This window comes from Acomys minous (assembly GCF_964271855.1).
Source record: "Acomys minous genome assembly, chromosome: 7".
Lineage (NCBI taxonomy): Eukaryota > Metazoa > Chordata > Mammalia > Rodentia > Muridae > Acomys > Acomys minous.
Genome location: NC_140488.1, coordinates 25,614,891 through 25,638,717, shown reverse-complemented (window position 1 = coordinate 25,638,717; position 23,827 = coordinate 25,614,891). Strand labels below are relative to the sequence as shown.

Below are 23,827 nucleotides of genomic sequence, written 5' to 3'. Positions count from 1 at the left end.
GTTTGATCCCTGGAATCTATGTAAAGGTAGAAGAACCTGTTCCACAATATTGTCCTCTGATCTCCACATGCAAGCCTTAGCACTCATGCTCCTATCACACACAATAATAAAAATTGAACAAAAAGGTGTGATAAGAAATCATAATAGGGCTGGAGAGATGGCTCAGAGGTTAAGAGCACTGACTGCTATTCCAAGGGTCCTGAGTTTAATTCCCAGCAACCACATGGTGGCTCATAACCATGTGTTTGTTAGTTTGGTTTGGTTTTACGAGACAGGGTTTCTCTGTGTAGCCTTGGCTGTCCTGGACTCGCTTTGTAGACCAGGCTGGCCTCGAACTCACAGCGATCAGCCTGCCTCTGCCTCCAGAGTGCTGGGATTAAAGGCGTGCGCCACCATCTATAATGTGAGCTGATGCCCTCTTCGGGCCTGCAGGTGTACATGCAGGCAGAGCACTGTATGCATAATAATAAATAATTTTTTAAGGGAGATCATAACAGAGTAAGCTAATCAATGGAGATGAAGGTCAATATCCTAAATTTGCCTAGAAATGAGGACCATTTCCATCAAATGGCCAGAGGTTTGCTAGTAATGCTCAAGTTCAGGTGGGCCTTGGAGGTCAGATGAAGCGCGATGTCCTATTAAAGGGCCCAGTTGGAAAGGGCATTGTTTCCATCTGAGCTGAGCGACCTCTGCAGTGAACGGTGGCTATGGGTCCCTATGGGCAGTCCCAGCCCAGCCGCTTCGGCAGCGTGAAGATGGGCTTTTTCATGGGTTGTGCTGCGGGCATGGTGGCCAGGGCACCATTCCGCACCTTCTCCTGTCTCAGGTTGGGAATGCGGGATCATTGATGGGCGGCACTGGGAAAACCATGATGCAGAGTGGCGGCACCTTTGGCACATTCATGGCCATCGGAATGGGCATAGGATGCTAAGCAGGGCACTGATTGCCTACTACATGTATCCTTCCCCATCCACTTTGACCCTTGTATAACATTAAAGTTCTTCTTCTCAAAAAAATTGTAAAAATACAATTTTTAAAAATTTGTATTAGGCTAGGTGTGGTGGCACATGTATGTGTTTAATCCCAGCATTCGGGAGGCAGAGGCAGGTGGATCTCTGTGAGTTCCAGGCCAGCCTGGTTCACAAAGTGAGTCCAAGACAGCCAAGGATACACAGAGAGAAACCCTGTCTCAAAAAACAAAACAAAACAAAAATCTCAGCAGAGGCAGGCAGATCTCTGTAAGTTGGAAGCCAGACTGGTCTACATAGTAAGCTCCTTTCTCACACACAAAAGAGATATAAGAGATATTTAGTGTTAAAGTTATTGAACAGAGTTGAAATTCCTTTTTAAAGAAATTTTATTTATCAATAATTTCATTTTATCAGTCTGCCACTCCCAGATCGAATTCCCCAAACAGGTCTCTAAGAAGCAATGTGAGAAGCACTAGTAACCCCTCCCCCGCAAAAAAGCAAATAAAACAAGAATATTCATAGGCACAAAGTGAATTATACATAAAGAAAGGTCACAAGGGTAGCAGTGTAAAGCAGTTAACTTGAGCTGAGACAGGAGGGACTCTGCAAGTTCCTAGCTAGCCTGGGCTGTGGAGTGAGATCCTCTATCAAGAAAACAAAACCAAAAGGAAAAGAATCCAGGGAAAAACGGTTGTTCTGGTGGTCTATACAGGCCTGTAATCAGCCCTTGGGAAGTAGAGACAAGATTGAGGTCATCCTCTGCCACATGTTGAGTTGATAACTAGCCTGGGGTACAGGTGACCTCTGTGGGGGGGGGGGGGTCAGGGAGTGGAGTGTGTTAAAAGAATTGGAACCACAACCTCCAGCCTGTGGGGTGTGGCCCTGCAGGGCCTACAGGAAGTCCTGGTTGGAGATTCAGCTTGATTTGTCATCTGCAAAATCGTTTCTGTCCAATGCCTCCTGCCTTGGTACCCAAGCGTAGAAGCATTGACCCCAAGTCTCCGGAAAGCATCCAGCATTTTGGTGAGTTGGGCTGGTTGGAAAGCGGTGGTGGTGGGGTCTTGCTACATGTTGGAGTGGCTCCACTGGGGCAACAAGAGTCAGGAATTGTGCTCACAGCTGGTTGAGGGCTCCGAGGGGTTGATGGGCACAAGCCTGTACCTCCAGCTCGGTGTCCGGCAGCAGTGGCCTTTGTGGGTAGGACAAAAAGAGGTGTTATCCCGGGCGGACTGCTGCAGCCAGGCAAAGGGAGGGCACATCTCCTGCTCCAAGGAACGCTGGACGAACCAAGTCTCAACTTGTTCCTCCTTCAAGTTGAGTCTGGTGGCCAGGACCTTGCGGGCCTTGAGGTCGGGGTAAGGCTCCATCTTGAAGTATTTCTCCAGCTCTGAAAGCTGTTCCCAACTGTAGTCCTGGTCAAGGGGGCCCAGGGAATGCTGAGGTGCTTCCATCTTGTCTGTAGCCTCACTTCAGGTGTGTTCCGAGTTGAAATTCTACAGCAAAAAGAAAATTGTACTTAATTAAAAATCTTATTATAATTTTATTATACTATTGTGTGTGCACGCGCGTGCGCGCACCCGAAAGAGTACATACACATATAGGTCAGAGTTAGCACACATTTCAAGGTTAAAGGGCAACTTGCAAGTGTCAGCTGTCTCCTTTAATTATGTGAGACCCCAAGTATGAAAAACAGGTTCCCAGCGGGCGGTGGTGGCGCAGGCCTTTAATCCCAGCACCCAGGAGGCAGAGGCAGGTGGATCACTTTGAGTTCAAGGCCAGCCTGGTCTACAAAGTTAGCCCAAGACAGCCAAGGCTAATACAGAGATACCTTGTCTTGAAAAAAACCAAAAAAAAAAAAAAAAAAAACCAAAAAAAAAAAAAACCAAAAAAAACAAAAAAAAAAAAAAGGAAAAAAGAAAAGAAAAACAGGTCCCCAGCATTAGTGGCAAGTGCCTTTACCTAACTGAGCTATCTCTCCAGGCCCGCTAACCTGCTTTTTAACTGATACATTTTTTGCAGAAGCTTACATATATTAACAAAGTAACATGCAATATCACAATACATATATACATGATATAATGTACAAAATGAATTAAGTATTTTCCTCAAATGTTTTTACTCCTTTATGGTAATTTTCATAATATTTCTCCCACTCTTTAGAAATACACATTCTTTTTAAATGTTTGTGTTTATTTAGTGTGTGTGTGTGTGTATGTGTGTGTGTGTGTGTGTGTGTGTGTGTGTGTGGATGGCCACTGAACACATGTGGAGGCAAGAGGACCACTTGGTCGACTTGGTTTTCTCCCTCCAGATCATCATGTCTGTATGGCCTTTATCTGCTGAGCCATCTTGCTGGTCCTATTTATTTTTATTTATTTTTTACATTTTTTTATTGAGAGGCATGTCTATGTATCATAACACATGTGTGGAGGTCAAAGGGCAACTTGCAAGAGTTGATTCTCTGCTTCTAACACATGGATCCAAGGCTTGAAGTCAGTTCCTCAAATCTGGTGGCAAACACCTCTGTTACCTGAGCTATATTGCTGAACATCATTATTCCTTTTTTTCTCATTTCTTTTTTTAATTTGAAACAAGATTTATTTATGTAGCCTTGGGTGCCCTAGACTCACTTTGTAGACCAGGCTGGCCTTGAACTCAAGAGATCTACCTGCCTCTGCCTCCTGAGTGCTGGGATTAAAATCACCATTGCTTGTTAATAAAGCATTGTTTTACCTCAACAGATTTGAACGCTATCATTATTTATCCAAATTAAAACAAGGCATGGAAGTTTTCTCTTGTCAGCTATAGCACACAGTACCTAAAACTCCCGGTCAATTAATTATATGCCATGCATTACTATGTAATGAAAATTTTGTCACTGCATTTTTCAGACCTCCTACTATCCTTACAATTGATGCTTTAATGATACATATGAGCATTACTGTGTAGATCAATTGTCTTCTGCCTATTGCAGATGTCGAATTTTTTTTTCTGTTTTTGTCGGTGTGGGATTCAGAGTCTAAAAAAACTGCCAAAAGTATATATATGTTAATATCTCATAAGGAGTATGATAATTACATTCTTTAGTTTTTTAAAGCAATCAGACTCGTTCTATATTGTACAACCTGAACTCAAACTCCTGAATACTAAATGTCTCAGGCTCCTGAATGCTAAAACTACAGATGTATACACTTCACTGTATTGGAAACATGATTGTATTATTTCCAGTTGTAGCTGGGTAGAGATTTGTTTTAAATCCAAATGCTGGCCAGGCGGTGGTGGTGCACGCCTTTAATCCTAGCACTTGGGAGTCAGAGGCAGGTGGATCTCTGTGAGTTCGAGGCCAGCCTGGTCTACAAAGTGAGTCCAGGACAACCAAGGCCACACAGACAGACCATGTCTCAAAAAAAAAAAAAGAAAAGAAAAAAAAGAAAAAGAAAAACAAAAGAACATAAAATCCAAATGCTACAGTTCTGTATAGCATACTGACATAAAAATAATATTTTTACATATCTAATATATGCACATAGAACAAAATCTTGAAAGTTATATAAATTTATACACTGAAAATCAGGCCTCCCTTTTTTACCTCATCTTAAAATTCTCCACTTCCTCCATCTGAAGGAAACTACTGTTGGCAGTCTCATGTGTTTTCTCTGATAGGTAATTCCATAGTGCTTTGGTTAGGAAACAGGGTTATTTCCTGTTTCCTAGCAAGCTTTTAGTGCCTGGCGATGCAAACATGTAGCTCTTCAAGGCAAAACTAATGTTCTAGGTATTGGGATGGACTAATGTCCACCTTTGAGTTTTCTCAACTCTGTCATCAATAAAAATATTCTCAGAGCAGGTCACAAGACATTTGTCTTAACTACTTCCAGCTGGACAAAACACTACGGATATATTTATCATGAACATACAGTGGCCTGTATACCTCACAGATCCAATATGCAAGTAGTATGTATTTGGAAAGGTAGATGCTTTAGGCAGATTATTGAGCAAGGAGAGAGGTGTGTTTCTATGTAAATTGGAATCAATGAGAAATTGTCCACTATTTCCTAAGCAGCTGAAGAAGATTCCATCAAGGAGGTGCTGTGTAAATGACAGAAGGTTGGTCCTTGGCTCAATGATGCACAGAAGGCATTCCAGCAAGATTTGTGGTCCAGGGGAAATCCTGAAATTGAGTTAAAAGAAGAAAAAAGGCAGTTTTTAACATTTACTTATGAAGAGCAGAAGGGATAAATTTAGAGTGGCAGTGAGAGGCAGTGCTGTGAGTGTGTGGCAATATTGGCTGAACCACCCATTGCATTTGTGGATAATGAAGCCTTGTGCAAACCTCTGTGGAGAGAAGTCAATCTCCCTATATTTACTGTGCCTCCTCTATTCCTAGTGCTGTCGTGAGAACTATAATTCACTTCTGAATTTCTCCCAAACAGAGGCACTGAAGAATGGATTGTGGCCGGGGCATCATGGTGCCTGCCCATAAGCCCAGCACTCAGGAGGCAGAGGCAGGTGGATCTCTGTGAGTTCAAGGCCAACCTGGTCCACAAAGAAAGTCCTAGACAGCCAGGGGTACACAGAGAAGCCCTGTCTTGAAAGACCCCCCCCCCAAAAAAAGAATGGATTGTGGGAAACAATAGCAAGTTTTCTACATTATACCCATCTGACACCTTGACCCTATTTACTATTGTAGCCATAACTTGTGGTCGCAGCTATATCATCTGCACATTTATGTATAAATGTGTTCTTTGTATTCTGTGCATTTTAAGGTGTCCAACAGTGTTCCTGATTCCAACAGGACTGCCCTGAAAATGTCCCTAGACATTGGCAAATGTCCCCATGGAGAACTCCTAACTTAAAGCTTCCTGAGTCTGTCTTATTGGACTTAAGGCCTACTTAACAGCAAGACTATCATGCCCACTATGGGAGACCTAGCCAACTACCCAGTGGTAGTAATGTCTTGGATCTTAGAGGGCCATCTACTAGTGCCACTTAACTAAACCAGTGTAATTCCTAACTTCATTCTAAATACTTATTCCTATACCCATAGATGAATGTAGTTCTCATCTCTCATCAAAGAAGGTTTTCATTGAAGCAGACAGAGACCATTACAGAAAAAACACAACCAGTCAAAATGCAGAGAACAACTGACTGTGGGGTTTCTGTCCTGGTACAACCAACAACACAACTCCCACACCTAACGCTCAGAAAACACTGTGGCAGAGGGAGTGTAAAGATGGGAAGAGTCAGGGGATCAGAAAATCTGCTGTGGATATTGTGTCTCCTAGAAATGACTGAGAAGCTTCACCCATGAAACCTTAACAATATGGCTGCCCAAACAAGACCAGAACAATGGTATTTAGACACATTAGCACAGAAGGGAAAAATCTCACCAGGGCTCACCTCTAGACAAAAACAAAAACAAAAAAACAAAAAAACAACTAAGCCAGGCGTGGTGGCGCATGCCTTTAATCCCAGCAACTCAGGAGGCAGAGGCAGGTGGATCCCTGTGAGTTCAAGGCCAGCCTGGTCTACACAGTGAGTCCAGGACAGCCAAGGCTAAACAGAGGAATCCTGTCTTGAAACAAAACAAAACAAACAAACAAACAAACAAACAAAAAAACCTCAAAACCAAAAACTATAAGCAACTGAAGACTGATGCTAGAAAATAGTCTTCCCCAGGGATGAACCTTCTAATTGGTTATTCAGTATCAAGTGGCCAGCACTGAAATCACAAACAGACAAACGACACTAAATGAAGCCAGCACATTTTATTTACAGATTGTGCACATTCTAAATAAGAATAATTAAAGAAAAAGTGGTCATAAATTCGAAAGGGAACACACAAGTGGGGACAACAAGGAAAAATTGGAGGGAGGATGATAGGGAAATGACATAACTTTATATTTTAAAAATTGCAAGCTGGACGGTGGTGGTACACATCTTTAATCCCAGCACTCGGGAGGCAGAGGCAGGTGGATCTCTGTGAGTTCGAGGCCAGCCTGGTCTACAGAGCGAGTCCAGGACAGCCAAGGCTATTACATAGAGAAACCCTTGTCTCAAAAAACCAAAAAACAAAAAAACAAAAAAACAAACAAACAAAGAATTATTTCTAGATTACACGAAGTGTCAATAATACATTAAATATCCTTCTATGAAAAAACTTCTCAATTATCAAAATACTACATCCATGTACATAAAGATTAAATAATGCCAAAAGACTTAGAATGAAAAACAGTATCTCTCGCTCCATTCCTCCATAAATGTAGTCTCATTCTTTAACAGTTATTGCAACTGTTTGGAGACAGGGCTTAATGTAGCCTAGGCTGGCCCTGTAGCTGAGGATGACCCTGTGCTGGCTTTAGGCTTGTGCCATCACAGCAGGTTCTCTAGAGTACTGGGGGTTGAGTCCAGCGATTTTGGCACACTAGGCAAGCACTCCAGCAATTGAGCTTCACCCTCAGCCTGTGCTTCTGACTTGGTTTGTTCTAATGGTTCACTCCATATCCATTAATTGCTAGAATTTGGATATGGCTTTTCTTCCGAGGTTCACGTGTTGGGAACTTTGTCCCCACTGCAGTGGTGTTGAAGCTGATGTTGTAAAATCTTTAAGCGGTGATTAAGTCATTTATGCCATACCCCTTGGGAGAGATTAGTTCTCGCTGGACTCTAGTTAGTTCCTATGAGACCAGCATGTTATAAAGAGTGAGACCGGCCCCTGAATCTCTGGCTTCCGGTCTTGCCATTCGATTTTTTCCTCTCCCATATGGTACATTATGAGACAGTTAGAAGGTCAGCAGATGCTGACACTGTGATCCTGAATCTCCAGAACTGTGAGGCAAATAAAATTCATCTCTGTAGGTTTTGAACTCTGGTGCCTCATATTTGACCACGTCCCCTGGATGGGGAGGCCTGGTGGCACTCAGAGGAAGGACAGCAGGCTACCAAGAAGAGACTTGATACCCTATGAGCATATACAGGGGGAGGTAATCCCCCTCAGGAACAGTCATAGGAGAGGGGAATAAGGGGAAAATGGGAGGGAGGGAGGAATGGGAGGATACAAGGGAGGGGATAACCATTGAGATGTAACAAGAATAAATTAATAAAATATATAAAAATTCATCTCTGTATAAAGCACAAAGCCTCCAGTATTGAGTTATAACTACGAGGATTAATACATCCTGTTTATTCATTAATTTAAACAAATGAGATAGTTTTAAGCACTGTTTGTTAGCTAAGGTTACCAAAACAGAATGCTACAGACTTAAATAACAGCAATTTGTTCTCTCAGTTTGAGAGGTTGCAGTCCAAAATTAAAGTGTTAGCAGGGTGGGCTTTTCTTAAGCCAAAGAGTCAGAACTGTCCCAGACCTCTATCCTTGGTTTGTATATAGCTGTTCTCTTCCCGTGTCTTCACATATTTGTCTTAGGAAGTTTGGGCTTCCCTGGTATCTTTCCCACCCACCCCCTTTTTAATTTTCTTTTGTTCATTCTCAGATAATGTCTCACTATGGAGCCTCAAAGTCATGGAAATCCTTCTGCCCGAGACTCCCAAGTGCCACCACCCCTTGGTATCTTTCCCTTCTTTTGAGGACAGCAGTTGTATTAAACTATAGAACCACACCAATGGCTTCATTTTCATTCTCTCACTTCAGAAAAGGCATCTTTCGTCACATTTGGAGGTACTAGGGATTCAACATATATATACATATTGGGAGATATTAGCCTAAAACAAGCACCTATTGAGTAATAGTTACACTTCTAAGCACTGTGAGTGGTGAATGAAACATGAAAATCTTTGCTCTTAATTAAGCTCTAGTGAGACAGAGAAGCAGTAAGAAAGACAGACAGCTAAAACACTGTCTTAGTCACTGTTCTAGTGCTGTGAAGAGACACCATGACCAAGGCAACTCTCATAAAAGGAAGCATTTAATTTGGGGCTTGCTTACAGTTTCAGAAACTTTTTTAAAATTAATTTATTCCGATTACAACTCAATTGTTCTCCCATCACTTGTATCCTCCAGTTCCTCCCTCCCTCTCACCCCAATTTCAGAAACTTAGCCCATTTTTATCATGGCAAGGAGCATGGCCACATGTGAACAAGCACTGAAACAGTATCTGAGACCTTTACATCCTAATCCACAGGCACAGGCAGAGAGAGAATCCGGGCTTTGCATGTGCCTTTGAGACCTCAAAGCCCACTCTCAGCGACACAGTTCCTCCAACAAAGCCACACCTTCTAATCCTTCTAATCTCAAAGAGTTCCACTCCCTGGTGACAAAGCATTCAATATATGAGCCAGTGTGTGCCATCTTATTCAAACCACACAGAAATGTAACACAAAAAATACATGCAACACATCAAAATACAGTTAAAAAAAAGAAGTCTCAGTGCACTGCTGTGTCAGAGGTTCCAAGGTGCTGGTCCCAGCACCGGCAACTCACAACTGACTGTAGCTATAGGGGACACAGACACACACACACACACACACACACACACACACACACACACACACGGCATACACACAGACACATATATATAAATAAATTTTAAAATATTAAAAAAAACCAGCAAATCCTATGGAGAAAAAAACCAAAGGAAGGAGATAGAGTATTCAGGCAAGGGGCTGTAATTTCAAATACACTAGCCAGACCCAACATGAGAAGTAGGTATGTTAGAAAGCACCTGTAATCCCAGCACTCGGGAGGCAGAGGCAGGCAGATCGCTGTGAGACTGAGGCCAGCCTGGTCTACAAAGCAAGTCCAGGACAGCCAAGGCTAACACAGAGAGACCCTGTCTCGGAAAACCAAAAAAATAAAATAAAGAAAAAGAAAATGAAAGAAAGCACCTGAAGAAGATCATAGAGTGAGTCACAAGGATATCCAGGGAAAGATAATTCTAGGCAGAAAGCATAGCTGATGACAGTGTCCTAGAGTGGAAACAGGTTGAAATCATTCAAGAAAACAGCAAAAAGGCCATTGGCTGTTGAGAAATGAGGACTGGCAGGAGCGGGAGGGGTGGGAGTCTTGAGGCAGATGATTGTGTAAAGCTTAGGTAGCCATTATAGTGACACAGTCTTTTGTTCTGACTGAGCCATGGTGACAGAGTTTAAGTCTTAGTAGAATCTTTCCAGCTGCTGTGTTAATAATAGACTAAAAGGGGGCAGAGGTGGAAGCAAAGAAAAAAGTGACCGGAATATTGCAAGAATCCATTCTCTCTAAATCATTCCTTGGTTTACCAACTGTAGACAGCAGCTATTGCTTCCCGCTATGATAGATGGGTGTTTAGCTCACACTACAGCATCATCCTTTTCCTCCTAATACATTACTATTTTTAATTCCCCTGTTAGGTCCCTCCACAACAGACATAGATGTAATGCGCATCTTTGTGCCTGTTTTTTTTTTTCTTTTGTGGCTTTATAAACATATATTTCTTGTTCACCTATAGATAGTGTCTCTGGATTTAACACTTGTTTTTTTGTTTTGTTTTGTTTTGTTTTTTCAAGACAGGGTTTCTCTCTGTAGCCTTGGCTGTCCTGGACCCACTTTGTAGACCAGGCTGGCCTTGAACTCACACGAGATCTGTCTGCCTCTGCCTCCCTAGTGCTGGGATTACACATGTGTAACACTGAGTCTGGCCTGATTTCAATACTTCTTAAATTAGAATATTGGTATCTCTCTATGATTTTCTACCTCCTCTAATTCTACTCTCCATAGGCATTTACATTAAATTTGTTAGTGATAAAAGTTAAGCCTTCTGTGATTTCTTTTCATTAGCTTGGATTCCAAAAAATGAAAACCAATAAAATAATGTTTAGCTTATTATGATATGTAAATATTTCTCAGTATAAAACCAAATATTGTGCCATGATTTCTCTGCAGTTCCAGTAACACAACCTCCTTTGTCGTGCCTTAGCTATCATTCAGCTTCCTTTTCATTTTGTTCATTTTTATTTTAAAATGTATTTCATTCATGATTTGTGTGTGTGTGTGTGTGTGTGTGTGTGTGTGTGTGCACGCGTGCGTGCATGCATGCATATATGATATGCATGCTTCAATATGGACACATTCAAGACACGGCACAGAAGTGGAGGCCAGAGGACAAATTTTTGTAGTTGATCATCTCCTGTGCGTACCTGCACAAGACCTACTCGAGATTAGGCTGATCAAACTTCCAGCATGAGTAAAGAAACATGCACAAGTCTCCACCGCTAGCTGAGGAACTATTGGCAGGTGATGGTTGTGCAGGGGAGAAGAGGTTTATTCTTTGGGGATATGACCACTCGTAGCATGCATCCACATGCTCCAGGAGATAGTTCTACACTTATTTTTTTTTAACTTAATGTATATTGGGGCCAACTGCCCTTTAGCCTATAGATAGTCAATCTTTAAAAATACATTTACCAGCTAGGTGTGATGGCGCACACCTTTAATCTCAGCACTCAAGAGGCAAAGGCAGGTGGATCTCTGAGTTTAAGGCTCTCCTGGGTTACATTGTGAGTTCCAGGACAGCCAAGGCTACACAGAGAAAGCCCTGTGTCAAAAAAAAAAACAAAAAAAAAAACCAAGCTTTTATTTCTTTATTTGTGTGTGCACACACATGCCGGAGAACACGGAAGTCAAAGGACAAGCTGCAAGACTAGGTCCTCGCCACTCACCATATGGGTGCCAGGTATTGAACTCAGCTCACCTGGCTTGATGGGAAGTACTTTTACCCACGGAACCATCTTGCCTATAGAAATTGAATCATGGGGCTGGAGAGATGGCTCAGCGGTTAAGAGCACTGGCTGCTCTTCCAGAGGTCATGAGTTCAATTCCCAGCAACCACATGGTGGCTCACAGCCATCTATAAATTTTTTTTAAAAGAAATTTAATCACAAGAATTTTAAAATTGAAGGGCTATCTTTTTACCCATACAAAGCATTCCCATCTGACAACAACTTAATTGATTTGTGTATACACTTAGAATACTGGTCAGCTCAGGTTATGTCATAAAACTACATGGATAAACCAACCAAAATTTTAATTTCTTACAGTTCTTAAAGCTAGAAGTTCCAGGTCAAGGTGCTAGGCAGTTTGGTTCTGGTGAGAGCTCTCTTCCTTCTTGCTGAACTTTTGCGACCTTTCTTTCCTTTGTGGTCCTCTGAAAAACAGAGATCCCCTATGCAAATTAATATATTCCTTGTCAATAAGAGTATTTTTTAATTTGATTTTATATTCATTTATTTTATGTGGATGGGTGTTTTGTCTGTATGTACATATGTATACCACTTGCATGAACTGGAGTTACAAATCACTGTAAGCTACCATGTGAGTGCTTGGAATTGAACCCAGGTCCTCTGGAAGAGGAGAAAGTGTTCTTAACCACCAAGCCATCTCGCCAGGACCATGAGATTGTTTTTAATGGACATGGGAAAGAATGAGCAGGAAAATCATCTCGTAGAACAGGAAAGAGGGAGCAACAGAACCCCATTACTCACAAGCTTTAACCAAGATAGTAGTGAGAAGCTAGCAAAGCCTTTTGTCAAAGCAAACCATTCAATAGGATTAAGTATGTTTCTGTGAATCCCTATTCATCATAATATCAACTGGGTCAAAGCTCTGCCCAACTAACTGAAATATCGATATCACCTACCCGTCCCATCTTGATCTCAGGCTCATGGAAAAATGGCAACCATGTCCACTTAACTCACTCACTATGGTATCGTTGGGGCAGAAGTGCATTTAAATGTTTTTGATGGTGATGATTATAGAGCAAGAAGAAATATAAATGGCTGCTGACAAGTTTCACGATAACAACTTTTATGACCCATTATTAAGGAGATGAATATCTTCATATTCCTAAAAAAAAGAGGTAATCACGTGTCTAAAGCATTTTTGCTCCTCACTTATTTTGTTAAAATGCTATTCTCATTTATTTTCCATCTTTCTCTCTTGGTGTGCATTAGTTACTATGGAAACATCAAGATACCAGAGTTTGAGGATCGCAGCATTCCCATGTTCTATTAGAGTATGCACGCACTTTCTATCATGGTATTGGAGGAGGGGGTTGTTGCCATTACAAATGAATGCAGGACCAAAAAAATCATAATATTGTCAGACAAGCACACACTTTATTCAGAAAACATCAGATAGCAACTAGGGTTCATCTTACCTGCCCATACTACGTACCAAAACCCAAGAAGGGGCTGGAGAAATGGCTCAGCCATTAAGTATACTTTTTCCTCTCATAGAGGACCCAGACTGGGTCCCCAGCACCCATCTTAGGCAGCTCACAACCATTTGCAACTCCTGTTCTAGAAGATCCAACGCCCTCCTCTTGTCTCTTTGGACACCTGCACATGGTGCACATATACATATACACATTAATAAAAATAAATTCTTAAAGATCCTCAGGACAGTTATCAATGAGGTCTCCCCCCAAATAACATCTATTTATAACAGCATCAGCCTGGACTCCTTCAACTCAGAATTTAAGAACAGTTTTAAAAATTAGTTGTCAGAGTCAGGTGCAGTGGTGCACGCCTTTAACCCCAGTACTTGGGAGGCAGAGACAGGTGGATCTCTGAGCTCAAGGCCAACCTGGTCTACAAAGTGAGTCCAGGACAGGCAGGGATGTTACACGGAGAAACTCTTTCAAAAATAAATTAGTTGTCAGGCATTGTGATGCACACTTTTTTGGGGAGGGTTGGTTTTTCAAGACAGGGTTTCTCTGCGTAGCCTTGACTGTCCTGGACTCATCCTATAGACCAGGCTGGACTTGAACTCACAGAGATCCACCTGCCTCTGCCTCCCAAGGGCCAGAATTATGGGCACTGAGTTTAAGGTCAGCCAGACTTACACAGTGAGTTCCAGGACAGCCAGGCCTATGTAATAAGATATTGGTTTCTTAAAAAAATTAGTGAAGAGTAAATGAACCACAAATGGAATTAATTATATGTATATGATGAAATAGTTAACTTTGTTATGAAGCAATAAAACACACATATAACACATACACTACATTCCAACCACTGGATTAACAGATAGGTAGATAGCTAGAAAGATAGATTGATCAAATATTTCCTTCTGCATTTCCTGTTACTAGAATATATGAAAACGAACCGGGCATGGTGGCGCATGCCTTTAATCCCAGCACTTGGGAGGCAGAGGCAGGTGGATCGTTATGAGTTCGAGGCCAGCCTGGTCTACAAAGTAAGTCTAGGACAGCCAAGGCTACACAGAGAAACCTTGCCACAAAAAACCAAAAAAAAAAAAAATATGAAAACACCAGAAAAGCTCTTATATGATTTCATCACTCTGTAGAAGATGCTCAAATATATATACTTTGAATTACAGACCATTGTCCATTTGCATTTACTATACATCTCCACCACAATGTCTCACACACACTTAAAACTGACCCTCCCATCTGCATTAGTAAAGGCTTTGCAAGGTACCCTAGAAAATTATATATGTGGGTATACATATATAATATTCTAAAGCAATTGGCTCATATAATTATGGAATCTGGTAAGTGCTATGATACACCATCTGCAAACTGGGACTCAAGAGATTCAATGTACAGTTCCAGTTCAACTCCCACATCTGAGAACCAAGAAAACCATTGGTACAGATTCTAGTCTACGGGCTGGGGAGATGACTCAGTGCTTAAGAGCTCCTGAAGCTCTTTCAGAGATCCCAGAGCACCCATATAGTGCCTCACAACCATCTACAATTTCCGTTTCAGGGGATCTAACTGTCTCTTCTGGCCTCCAAAGGCACAAGGGACAATGTGGTATACAAACATACATGCAGGTTAAACACCTATACACATAAAACAAAAATGAATAAATACAAAAACAGTTAAATCCCTTTCTGAGTACAGTAGGCCAATGTCACAACTTGGGAACAAACAGAGGAAAATGAATTTGCTTAGACCTCTAACAGATAAGAGGCTAGCTCTCACTGAGAATGACAGCCTGTTTTGTTCAGTCTATTATATTCTAATCAATTTCAAATATTACTTCCACCCAAAACATTTTCACAGCTATACCCAGAATATTTAGCCAAAACCCTGAGCACTTTGAGTTCCAAGTTGACACATAAAATTCACTACCTTAACTATCATCTTCCCTACTGGCCTGGGTTGTTTGCCAGTCTTTCCTCAGATGGGATCCTGCATCAACTTAATCAGTAACTAACCCAGGCAAAACTTACCTCTTAGGCTGGGTGGTGGTGGCGCACACCTTTAGTCCCAGCACTGGGGAGGCAGAGGCAGGTAGATCGCTGTGAATTTGAGGCTGGCCTAGTCTACAAAGCAAGTCCAGGACAGCCAAGGCCACACAGAGAAACCCTGTCTCAAAAAAACAAAACAATACAAAACAACAACAAAAAACTTACCTCTTCACAAATTCTCCATCTGTTATCTTGTCTGTGTTTCTCTTTTAACATTGTCTATTAAATAATACTGTGGGGTCTGACAGTTAAGCTCACTTACAGCACTCCTACCTCCCATCTACCCTTTTTTCCACTGCCAAGATAGTTACTATTTTTATTTCTTCTAATAGTTATATTTTTCATTTTAAATCATATGTATATGGGGGCTGGAGAGATGGCTCTGTGGTTAAAAGCACTGTCAATTCCCAGCAATGACACGTTGGCTCACAACCATTTATAATGAGATCTGGTGCCCTCTTCTGGTGTGCAGGCACACATGCAGGCAGAGTACTTAAATAAATCTTTTAAAATAAATAAATAAAGCTGAGCGTGTTGGTGCACGCCTTTAATCCCAGCACTCCGGAGGCAGAGGCAGGTGGATCTCTGTGAGTTCAAGCCGAGGACAGCCAAGGCTGCAAAGAGAAACCCTGTCTCAAAAAGATGTAAATAAATAAAGAAAGAAAGAATACGAATAAACTTGTGTTTTCTATTTGGTTAACCATAGATTATCTCTCTTAGCTTTCTACTTTATGAAATGAAATCATTGGTGTACTCTTTCCCTCAACCTCCTCATCCCTTCCTCCATACCAGTATCTGATTCTCCAACTCTCTATTTTCGCCCTTATCCAAACCAACATTTTAACAAGCCTTGTCCTTCCCTGTTACCATCCATGCCACCTCTAAATTCTACTGTAGTCAGAGTAATTGTTTTTTTTACACAAGTCAATATAATTATTTTATGGCATCATTAAAACACAGAAGTTAGCTTGATAACCCAGAATGTTGTTTCTGTGGTTGGATCTTATTCAGTATCCTGACGTACTGTTCCATTTACAGAAACATATATGCCATCCAAAATGTTTTGATATCCTTGTTTTTTATTGTTATAGCTTGCTGATTTGAAATAAGTTCAATACCTTCCCCTTCAAGCATTAATGCATCTTTCTGAGCTTGATAAACAGAACCAGCAACATTTGTCCTCATCTGAACCCTGCAGATACATTTTCACACACACACACACACACACACACACACACACACACACACACACACACACACACTTCAAATTTTAACAAGAGACCCATTATCCAGAATAACAATATTGATAGGAAAGTGAACTTACATGGACCTCACCTTGGGATGGAAGGCCAGTGCCACACTACTGATACATGGCCATAGATAGTCAATTCCTTTCTATTTCCCCATCATTACCAAGCCAGCCTCCTCCTTCCGTTTTCAATGAAACTACACTCTACCCTGCTGTGATTCAAGATCCTCTAAGGGCCCCCCAGGACCTTTCACCATAACTGTGGACCCCTTCAGAGTGGTGGCAACATTTTCTTGAATATCCATGGTGTGATTGCTGAGAATGGTTTTCATTCTCTCAGTATATGTGGCAAAAAAAAAAAAAGCCACAGTAATCATTTATGGGCATAAATCAATTTCTTCTGTCAAAGGTAGAATCACTTCTGATTAGCCATCCCATAGAAAATAGATATGGAAGCTGAATGGTCAGGCATGGTGGTGCTTATCTGCAATCTCAGAACCTAGGCAGTTGAAATAGGAGGATCTGCATTATATGGTAAAACCTTGTCTCAAGGGAAGAAATGCTGGAAAGCGAGATACAGATGAGCCAGATAGAGATCTAGTTACATATTGCTTCTAAGCAATTTGCCAGGTGAAATCTGTGGATGAAATGTTAAGCCTGAGCAGTCATGGTGAAAAAAAAAAAAAACAGTGTCAGAGACTCTCAGGGGAGAAATAGAGCTTGCAGGAGGAAAGCAGAGTTGAAGACCCATGAAGGAAGAGTAGTCATAGCAAATATCACAAAAACCTCAGCCTACTCACTCCCAACCTTACAACCATATCATTGGGATAACAGTGAAGGGAAACTAGATCAGCCCTATAAAAACTAAAAGCCCAGTCTCAATCTCTAATCATTTTAGCTAGAAAAAAAAAATCATCCTGAGTGAGGTAACCCAGACCCAGAAAGAGAAATATCGTATGCACTCACTTATAAGTTGATATTTACCAAAAAGTACAGGAAAACCATGCCATAATCTACAGACTCAGAGAGGCCAAGTAACAAGAAGGGCTCACAAGGGGATGCACGGAGCTCCGTGGGAAGAGAGACTAGAATAGACATATACCGAGAGGGTGGACTGGGGGGAAGGAGGATGGGAAGTATCAGGTGGTGGGGATGGAGAGAGAGAGGATTGAGAGGCAACCAGAATGGGAGGGGCATCTCAGGGATGAGCTAGAAACCTAGTGCAAACAGAAACTCCCAGGAGTCTGAGGGTGACCCTAACTAAGACTCCTATCATGGGGGATCAGGAGCATCAACTGGCCATCCCTTATAACCAGGCAAGGTTTCTAGTGGAGGGATAGAGACACCAACCTTACCACCAAACCACCAACCTGTTATTTGCCCTGTCTACAAATGTGCTGGGGTAAAGGTGGCACAGAAATTACGAAGGAGGCCAACCAATGACTGGTCCAGGTTGAGACCCATGCCATGAGAAGGAGTCAATCATGGACACTGCCTGGAGGGCCAGGAACCAAAGGCTGGATAAACCAAAGATCTAGGATAGAACCAAACACGACTAGCAAAAACAAATGTCAATGAAGTGATTTCTAATATATTCTGCTATATGCATGGATTGAGGCCTAGCCCAATTGTTATTAGAGAGGCTTCACCCAGCAACTGATGAAAACAGATGCAGAGACCCACAACAAAACATTATGTGTAGTTCATGGAATCCTTTGCAAGAGGGGGAGGAAGGGTTGTATGAGCCCGAGGAGTTAAGAAAAGCCACAGAACCAACTCACCTGGGCTCATAGGGGCTCACAGAGGGAGACTGAATAACCAGAGAGCCTGCACAAGTCTGACAAAGGCCCTGGGCATAAATGTTATGGTTGTATAGATTGGTCTTCTTGTGGAAACTCCTATCAGTGGAAGTAGGGGCCGTCTCTGACTCATTTGCCTACCTTTGGACCCTTTTCCTCCTACTGGGTTGCCTAGTCCAGCCTCAACATGAGGGGAGGTGCCTAGACTCACTGCAACTTACTATGCTATGGTTAGTTGATATGCCTAAGAGGCCTACCCTTTTCTGAAGAGAAATGGAGGAGTGGGTGGTGGAATAAAGAAGAGGCAAGGAAGAAGAACTGGAAGGAACGGAAGGAGGGAAAACTGCAGTTGGGATGTAATATATGAGAGAATAAATATTTTTAAAAAATTTAAAGATGGTCAGGTGATGGTAGCACATGCCTTTAATCCCAGCATCCAGGAAGCAAAGACAGGTGGATCTCCATGAGTTTGAACCCAGCCTGGTCTACAGAGCAAGTTCTAGGACAGCTAAAGCTACTTAGACAAACTTTGTCTCAAAAAATTAACTAAATAAATAAACTAAACAAAACAAAAGGGGTCATTATTCTTGACTTGTGCTCTTGTCAAAAGAAAAGAAATAAACACCATCTAGAAAAAAAGAGTATCAACTGCCATTCACCTTACAGTGGCAGCCTGGGTTCTGTGTCCTGAGGGCCGGTCCAGGAACCCGTTTCTCCATCAGGAGCAGCTTTGAGCACTCAGGGTGAGGCCCATGCACTAGGCAAGGCTCCCTGTCTCACCAGGGGAGGTGGAAATGAGTTTTCCACCGGGTGTTACAGTTAGCTCTTTTAGAATGAGATTGCTAGTATCAGATGGCAGTGGAAACCCGGGAGCTCCAAACGCCTGTGATGATACCAAAACTGTTACAGCCCTTTGTTAAGCTGCCACCCTAAGCAAGGCAGAGGATATGGGCAGGCACCCAACACCAGCCAGAAGGCAGGTCTAGTGAGATGCAGGCTGGGGTGGGGTGTGTGTGGGGGGGGGTGCTTCATCAGTGGTCAGAACCGAGCTAGCAGTGGTGATGGAGCAGACTTCAAAGGCGGCCAAGGCAGCTCCACCATCACTGCCTGACCAGGAATCAAGCTCCAGGGGTCCAGCAAAGATGCCTCCCTAGAATAAATGAGTCTCAGCCTGTTGTGGTGGTGGAATGGAGTGAGAGAGCAAGCCAACCTTTATTTTCCTGAATCAGGGACTATAAATTTTGGGCAGTGTGAGGGGTCTGACTTACTGGAGCTAAGGGTGCCAGAGATACTTCATCTACATGTAACAAAACAGCCCTATTATAGGAGGGGAAAGCAGTATTTAATTATCCTGTGGGTGGGGGTACAGTTAAAAGGTCATTGGTTGAAAGTCAAGACACCAAGACATCTTATTAGCATAGGGTGGGTATCTCCAGGAATCCCCAGGTGCTTGCTGCACAGGTTTCTTATCAGGAAAGGATAGGGCTTGTAATCTTCACTGAGGGCTATGTGACCCTCCTTAGGGGACCTAGGTTCCCCAAGATCAAGCAAGGAGGAGGCCCCACCAAGAAAGACAGTCTGTCATTTCTGTACCGAGCTCAGAGGCTATCTGGAAACGCCAGACTTGGACCTTACAGCAGGGTGCCACAATCAAACAGCAGCTCATCTAGATTTTATTTTGTGTTCTACACTCATTTACTAATGATGAGCCATATAAAAAGACAACCACTTGCCAAAATCAAGACAAAATGGACAATAATCAGAGACTTAAAGATAATTCAGATATTAAACTTCTCAGATATAGATTTTAAATAACTATAGCAACCTGGCAGTGGTGGCGCATGCCTTTAATCCCAGCACTCGGGGGGCAGAGGCAGGTGGATCGCTGTGAGTTTGAGGCCAGTCTGGTCTACAAAAGCAAGTCCAGGACAGCCAAGGACACACAGAGAAACCCTGTCTCAAAAAAAACAAAACAACAAACAAACAAACCAAAAAACAAATAACTACAGCTAACATGTTTGTGCCATAAGGGATAATTTCAGCAATGTATGATCGGTTACATGCTGTATCAGTTACTTTCCTGTTGCTGTGATAAAACACCATGGCCAAGGCAATTTATGGAAGAAAGAGTTTATTTAGGCTGTGGCTCAAGAAGGCTAAGAGTCTGTCACGGTAAGGAGTCATAGAAGCAAGCAGCAGATATGGTGGCTGGAGCAGAAGCGGGGGGTGGGGAGGTGGGGGGGGCCAGACTCACATCTCAAATGGCAAGTATGAAGCAGAGGAGGAGGGGAGTGCTTGTGCACTGAGAATGACATGAGGCTTGGAAATCTCAAAGCCCAACCTCTGTGACTTACTTCCTCCCCATCAACTGGGGACCAAGTATTCAAATGCATGAGCTTATGGGAGAATTCTCATTGAAACCACTATATATGCAGAAAGATTATATTAAGGAACCAAGTTTCTTACTGTTAATCCATTGAGAAGGCCTAGAAGGAGCAACACACTGATTACAATGAGAATAGTTGACACTATAAATAACATTCCCCATCCTAAGGAACCAAGATTCTTTACAGAAAACACTAATTCCAAAGGGTTCAGACATCAAATTAAATTGGCTTGGAACTTCTTTTTGTCCCTAAAAATAAAGACTCGGTCAAAGAATTACAGGAACACGTTGAAAAGACACAGGCGCCAGCTTAAAAGTGTTCCCTCTGGGGGGTAAAAAAGGGGTCCCTATGATAAATTTGAACATTACAATAACGGACTGAAAAGTATTAAATGAAGTAGAAAGCTTTGAGTCCGCACTGGCATGACTGAACGATGAGACACTTACCTGAAGGGAAGATACTGTGACTCTGAAGGTGGCTTCCTTGGGATGATGCTTATCTGAAGCACTCTGGGTGTGCTGTCCCCAGGAGTTCCTCAACTGTGGAAAACGTGACTGTATAATTTGTGGTAGTGCAATCTCCCCACCAAAACACACACACACACACACACACACACACACACACACACACACACACACACACAGACACACACACACACACACATGCAGTCACTCATTAGCTGTAGAAACAGATCATTAATAGACATAGAGTCAAAGTTTCTTTCTGCCAGATATTTAAAATTGGCCAAGACAATAACTTTACATTAGAGAAAATACAGGAAATGTCACCTTAATCAAATGAACAAAAAGAACATCATCAATAATAAAATACAATAGGCTGAAGAGACTGCTTAGTGGCTAAGAGCACTTGCTGTTCTTGCAGAGCATCTGACTTTAGTTCCAAGCACCCACATCAGGTGGCTCCCAGTGGTCTGACTCCAGCTCCAGGGATCCAACACCTCTAGCCCCAAAGGTCTTATCCCAACACAGATACACACAACTGCACTAATTTAAAAAATAATAAAACGATAAATCTTTTTAAAATAACAAAACAGTGAAATAACATGTTCTCTGGTAAGATGCCATGAAAAAAGAAAGCATTATTTCTTTGGTGTTACTGCCCAAATTTCATAGCTAGCATATAATCATGAGGAAATGTCAGAAAAACCCATTATGAGGCACGTCACAAAATAACAAGACTATTATCTTCAAGTATTGAAAACTGAAGGACATTGAGTAGACGTTAAAGTAAAATGCAACACTTGGTTCTGAGTTGAATTCTCCAGCTTATGGACACTACTGAAAAACTGTCAAAACTTGAATGGGATGGTAGCCAACAGCAATGTTATCATCTAAAGCTGATGGTTATAGCTTTATACTTTAGAAAATACACATAGAAATGTCTAAAATAAGATGGTATGGGAATGAGCGATGCTCTTTGAATTGTCCTTTAAACATTTCTGTAGGCTTGAAACTGCTTTGAGGATTGTTAATATGCCCCGTGGTGCTAGTAAGGTGGCTCAGAGGGTAAAGGCACTTGCTTCCAAGCCTAAAGACCTCAGTTTGATCTCCAGGACCCATATGGTAGAAGGTGAAAACCAATTCCAGCAAGTTGTCCTTTGTTCTTCATGCGAGCACCATGGGGCACACACACACAAACACAAACACACAGACACACTTGCATGCGCGTGCACTAAATAAAAATAAATGTTTAAAAAAATAAAAGCTCTTGTGGAATATTTTAAATGGTAAATTAAAATTCATGACATCAAATATATCTCTATCAGAATTTCCCACTAAAATAGTTTGGATAATTATAATTATAGCTAAAGAGTCACTAGAGAGCTAGGAGTAAAAGCTAATGGCAGAACACTTACTTGGCATGCCTGCAACTCTAGCTTCAAACTCTAATACCACACAAAAAAAACCCTGAATAAATAAAAAGCCTACAGAACAGGTAGAATATTCCAAAAAAAGGTAAAAAGTAAGGAGGTGAGTAGAAGCAAAAAACAGAGTCAAACAGAAAACACAGAATAACATGGTAAATTTATACCAAAACTATATCAATACTTATATTAACTATAAATACTAATTAAAATTCAAGGACTGTTGGATTGTTCTATTATATTTTATTATTTTATTTTATTTTAGAGATAGGGTCTATTTGTGTAGTCTTGGGTGTCTGGAACTTACTATACAGACCAAGCTAGCCTCAAACTCACTGCTGACCACTGAGATTAAAGGCATGCACACCACACTTGCCCCAGACTGTACTTTAACAGGTATATTAGTTACTTTTCTATTGCTATGATAAAAACATCTTGGCCAAGTCAACTTACAGAAGAAAGAGTTTACTTGAGCTTATGGTACCAGAGGGATAAGGGTCCAACTTGAGGAACCAATGAGTTTTATACCATAGACATGGAATTCCTCCCCATTTCTATAGAACTTCTTTAATTTCCTTAAGTAATGTTTTATAGTTTATTTTTTATATTTCCTTATTTATTTGTGTCTGTGTGTTGGAGTGTGGGAATGCTGTAGTGCAAATGTGGAGGTCAGAGGACATCTTTTACGAACCAGTTCCCCCCTTACACTATGTGTGTGTCAAGGATGAAACTTGGGTCATCATGCTTGGCAGCAAGTGCATTTATGCACTGGGTCATCTCATGGTCCTCTTAGTTTTGAGGTATGAGTCTACCTTTTTTTTCCCCTAAATTCATTTTTTAAACATTTAATTTCTTTTGGTATTACTGTGAACAGAATTCTCTTTCTGGTTTTCTTTTTCCTTTTTCCTTTTTTGTTATTATGTGGAAATATAGTTCACATTTTACATCAATGATTGTCAACCAGAAATAATAAAGTTGTTTGACTCCTTTTGTATCAACCTGAGTGGTTTTTCTTTCTTTCCTTTTTTTTTTTTTTTTTTTCTTTTCTGGAAGTTTTGCCTTAGAATCTCTAGCACTCAAAGGGCTTATGGTTAGGAGCATGTGCTGCCCTTGCAGAAGAGCCGCATTTCATTCCCAGCACTTACATCAGGCAGCTCACAACTGCCTATAACTCCAGCTACCGAGGATCCAGCACCCTCTCCTGACCTCCATGGGCAGTGCATGCATGTATTGCACATACAGGCAAACACACATAAAATAAAAATAAATTTCTTCTTTCAAAAGAATCTACAAAATGAAGCCGAGCATGGTGGCACACGCCTTT

The 23,827-nt window shown here is 41.6% G+C and overlaps 1 protein-coding gene and 1 pseudogene across 12 annotated transcripts in view; one reads left to right on the top strand and one right to left on the bottom strand.

The window, feature by feature from the left end:
* Positions 1–698: 698 nt before the first annotated feature.
* LOC311601137 (reactive oxygen species modulator 1-like) lies at positions 699–998 on the top strand (annotated as a pseudogene). The gene has a single exon. The product of its transcript is annotated as a reactive oxygen species modulator 1-like (transcript).
* Positions 999–1,339: 341 nt separating this feature from the next.
* The window catches only part of LOC311602438 (homeobox protein Crxos-like), a 42,696-nt gene continuing 20,208 nt past the window's right edge, over positions 1,340–23,827 (bottom strand). For 3 of the 11 annotated variants that reach the window (XM_084790507.1, XM_084790504.1, XM_084790510.1), the window contains exons 4-6: positions 21,065–21,157; positions 12,001–12,109; positions 1,340–2,464 (exon numbers count right to left, since the gene is read on the bottom strand). In XM_084790507.1, coding sequence (XP_084646633.1) covers positions 2,072–2,422 — 351 coding nt within the window. In that variant the 5' untranslated portion in view covers positions 2,423–2,464; positions 12,001–12,109; positions 21,065–21,157 and the 3' untranslated portion in view covers positions 1,340–2,071. Of the gene's footprint in view, positions 2,465–4,560; positions 4,583–4,902; positions 5,115–12,000; positions 12,110–12,601; positions 12,705–13,120; positions 13,273–21,064; positions 21,158–23,827 lie in introns of those variants that run through there. The other 8 variants (XM_084790511.1, XM_084790506.1, XM_084790512.1 and 5 more) reach the window with 7 other exon arrangements.